The 4064-nt window shown below is 45.6% G+C and overlaps 1 protein-coding gene across 4 annotated transcripts in view; it reads right to left on the reverse strand.

Annotated features, from left to right (window-relative positions):
• BRAP (BRCA1 associated protein) overlaps positions 1-3774 on the reverse strand; it is a 26199-nt gene extending 22425 nt beyond the window's left edge. The window contains exons 1-4 of one of the 4 annotated variants that reach the window (XM_012731110.1): positions 3752-3774; positions 2846-3007; positions 2018-2216; positions 728-917 (exon numbers count right to left, since the gene is read on the reverse strand). In XM_012731110.1, coding sequence (XP_012586564.1) covers positions 728-917; positions 2018-2216; positions 2846-2999 — 543 coding nt within the window. In that variant the 5' untranslated portion in view covers positions 3000-3007; positions 3752-3774. Of the gene's footprint in view, positions 1-727; positions 918-2017; positions 2217-2845; positions 3119-3149; positions 3274-3304; positions 3654-3751 lie in introns of those variants that run through there. The other 3 variants (XM_012731112.1, XM_012731111.1, XM_004691068.2) reach the window with 3 other exon arrangements.
• Positions 3775-4064: the final 290 nt, after the last annotated feature.

A 4064-nucleotide genomic window follows, 5' to 3' on the forward strand; every position in this document is an offset into this window, starting at 1 on the left:
CTCTCACCATCCCTGCACCTCTGGACTGCACCCCAGTTCTGTGTGCATAAATGAATAAATCTTTAAGAAAAACTGAATGAAACCTATGAACAAGGTAGCTCATTAATAAACTAATACCTAAAGTTTATTTTTACATTCGTATAGAAACATGTATCCATAAAAAATCCAAGAGACTGTCTCTTTAACATCTTTAAAACTGAGGTGCACAGAAAGAGTGGCTTAATGAACAAGGAAAGTGAAGTGGCTGCAAAACCAGTGATTTCCAATCAGGACTCCAAGTAAAGCAATGTCACAAAATCTTTCTAGTCACCAACATTTTAGAAATAAAATGCTTAGACTTTATTATTTTCTAAAATGTGCCAGTCAAAGAACACCTTTTAAAAAGAGAACTTAAGATGCAGGGCGCAGGGTTATAGTGGCAAATAATTTGGTGTCAACCTCAGAATGTTTGGGATCTCTTATCTACTGGAATACTTCCTACTAGATAAACAAACACACACAACACTAGATGTCATACCCAGAAGAATTTGTAAGAAATTATGGGTATGAATTAGAACTGGGTTTCCGGTCACGGCATTCAGAAATATTTCTAGAATGACAACCATACAGTGATAATACATATCAAGAACCTTAAGCACAAACGTTACAAATCACACACAGCTAGTACCATACAGTTTCGAAAATACAGTTTCTGTGGCAAAGAGATTTTTAATATCTTAACTTTTACCTGTGCACTAAACTTTATCAGCACCATATATTGATTTGGAGTAGAGTCTCTGATGATTTTCATTTGTTCAATTACTTCATTAAATGGGGCGACAAACTTCATAAGGTCATGACTGGTCATGGTAGCCGGGACTGTGAGGATACACAGCATGGCACTGCGCCTCACGTCTTCTTTTAAGGAGGTCATCTTACTAGTAAGACAACAATCAGACTGTCTCAGATAGACGAGGTATGGTTAGTTCAGACAACACTAGTTAGACAACTCTTATGCCCCCCAAATAGGGAAAAATGCAACTTGTAGTACTGCACCAATCAACTTAAGCAGCTCGTTACTTTACCTGAAAATACACACCCCGTGGGAAGGGCTCACTGCGCTGGCGTTAAACTGAAGCCTGGACACGGCCTACAACACACCCCCATGGAAATGCTTCATCTTCACTGGTTATTAGTCTGCACTCAGCAGTCTGCTGCTTATGTTTTATTCTCAGTAGCTTTTGAAAAACAATCTAGCATTAGGTAATTTAGAAGCACCACTTTACTGGGGCCTTCCACTGGAGGGCTTACAGGATAAAAAAGCTCTAAATGAGAAAGCATTCTGAACCACGAGCATGTGGGCCTACCGATATAAAGTATTGCTGGGTTGAATAGCTGGAACAGAGAGGGAAGAAAAACCTCCCAAAAGATCATCTGCAAACCCACTTTTAACAGCTGTGATCCAAAGTGGCTAACTGAGTATTCCCTTTACCAGTGGGGACCTGGCGAGCAAGTCAGGGCAAGGACAGCTACTCATTACCGCAGGAGCTGAGGACCTGGCTAGATCAGTGAGCCAAATGCATTCATTCCCTGGGCCTCTAGTGAGCTTTGTTTGGATCACAGAAAAGGGTTAAAACAAACAAACAAAAAAAAGACAAGGTGAGACACTGCAACCCAGGAACGGACTCTTAGGCAGCTCTTCACTAAAGATTTCTGGGGACATGATGCTACAAAGTTAGGGATCATTTGCAGCTTTTCCTTTCTATCTTCATTCCTTTAAATTTGCTGCCATCATCAAGCCTACCTTCCCAGGGTAGCTAGCTATTTTCTTAAGCATATCCACACATATTTCCTTTATAAGAAGTTCTGACCCAATCTACAAGATTTAGCAAATGTAAAACATCGAAGAATTCTCAAACATAATTTAAGAAAGTGTTATCCTTTAGTAGCTAAAATCCATTTCCTTTCAAGCAAGAGATTTTTCTTTGTCCCAAGGCAAGAAATAGACCAACACAAAAAGGAGAAAGTGTTTTCTTACTTTGTCTTATAGAGGTGCATAATACCATGAACTATTTCAACTGATGGATTTCCACTGAAGAAGGAGATCTGGTCTGGAAGCTGTTTGGATGGAGAATCGGGAGCAGTGCTTACGCATTCTTTACTTTGATCCTTACTTCTAGGTGCAGTGAGGGAAGCTTCTGAAGATTTCATTTCTTCTATGGTGGCTTCTAGCTCATCTTTCACAAATCAAAAGTTAGCAGATTATAAACAGATAAAGAATATTTGGAAGGATTCTAGTTAGATTAAAATTTTAAGCCAGAAGACTCAACAGTGACAGAAAAATTGCCATGTTCTGCATGAAGAACTACAGACACAGACACTTAACAGGCACATTTGGGAGGGATCTCAACTTGCAAGTACTCTCTGCCCCAGCAAAATCTTAAGGCCCTCAGAAACTCAAGGAGGGCTCTCATATTTGGTAGTGCCATGACAAAAGTTCCGTCATGCATTCCTAAGAGGGTAAAACATTAGGGCTGTTAAATTTGAAAACCAAACCTACCAGTTCTGACCATCACGCCACTCCTCCTGGCTGGAGTCAGCTGTCAGAGCAGGGGATGCAGGGCATGTTTACCTGCCTCTGACTACAGTGGCAAGCAGCTCCTCCTCGCTAACAGACTTGTCATCCCAAGAATTAATTTGGGAGGAGTATTGGAGAAGCTGAAATGTTGCTTGACAACCTTATGCAAGGGACACTGGCAGTGACAGATGAAAAGTATGCTAGAGGTCAAAATCACAGGCTCACTGACAACATGCATGGAACAGGCAGTAAGGGATGGACAAGCGCCTAGGGTTCTAGAAAGCATACCTGGGTTGGACTTCATGGTCTCAATGATCATATCTGTCATTTCCCGACGCCCAAGGTGCTGATGTATGATCGCCGCTTTCTCCCCTGGTGACTTCCCTTCTAAACAGGCTACAGCTGAAGCTAGTGTCTTCTTTTTGATTTCCTCATCAGACATTTCCCCGGCTAAAGAACACATCAACGATTAATACCTGACACTAAGAAAAGTTCCCATGCACTCAATGTAGCCAATCAGTATGTGGTTCTTCTTTCTTTGCTGCCTTCCCCCAATGTAATAAGACGCCTCTGCAGTGCCCAGCTCACTCACCTCCGGGCTCCTGCAGACAGTAGCCCCTAGGGCAATAAATTCAGAAATGCAGGGCAGTTCTAGTAAAATTTGCACTTAAAAAGCAAAGCAAAAAGAAGAGCTTTGGAGAAGGTTCCATGGCAATTTATCCAAAGGAACCAACAATTTAGTGATACCTGATGAAAAGATACTGTGTTGGGCTCAAAAGGAAACTATCAAGTCCATTAGTAAACTCGACTTCGGCAGCCTTGAGGTGAAGTCCTCTTCAGCCCCCGGGGTCGCGTCCTGCCATGAACATCTGTCATCACTGTCTTAAACCAACGAAACACACAAAAACAGAAAAGGGGGCCCTCCTGGCGATGCAAGGGGTTAAAGTGCAGCGCTGTGAAGCCATCTGGAGTCACCGCAGCTGCGAGCTCGATCCCTGGCCAGGGAGCGACCCGCGGCGCAGCAGCCCTCTCCAGACGGCGCCGCGCCCCTCAGCAGGGGAGTTGAGGTGATGTAGCTGTTCTACTCCCCACGGTCGCTGGGGAGTCCTCTCACCCCGGCACCTCTGGCCTGTGCCCCAGTTCTTGGATGCATAGGTGAGTCTTTAAAAAAATAAAAACTTTAAGGGAAAAAACCTGAACGGGGCTTGGAGGCTGACTGGACGGCTTACTGCGGAAGCTCCACCGGGGCAGACTCCTGGGCCTCGGCCCGCGCCCGCCCACACCGCCGCCCGAAGGCCTCGTCAGGCGATCAGCGACGCGCGTCGGAGCTCCCCCCGTCGCGGTCGGGTTGAAGTGGCGGCTCCGACGCCGCCTCTCCACCGACGCGGGCCCTCCCCAGGCCGAAGGGCCTGAGCGCGCAGCCCGCGGCGACTCCTGCGGCTTTCCGCCCCGACTTCAGCGCTCCGCGGGCGGCAGACAGGCGTCCGCGAGCTGCGGCCGGCTGAGG

This window comes from Condylura cristata, unplaced genomic scaffold (assembly GCF_000260355.1).
Source record: "Condylura cristata isolate star-nosed mole 26May11 unplaced genomic scaffold, ConCri1.0 scaffold00029, whole genome shotgun sequence".
Classification (NCBI taxonomy): Eukaryota; Metazoa; Chordata; class Mammalia; order Eulipotyphla; family Talpidae; genus Condylura; species Condylura cristata.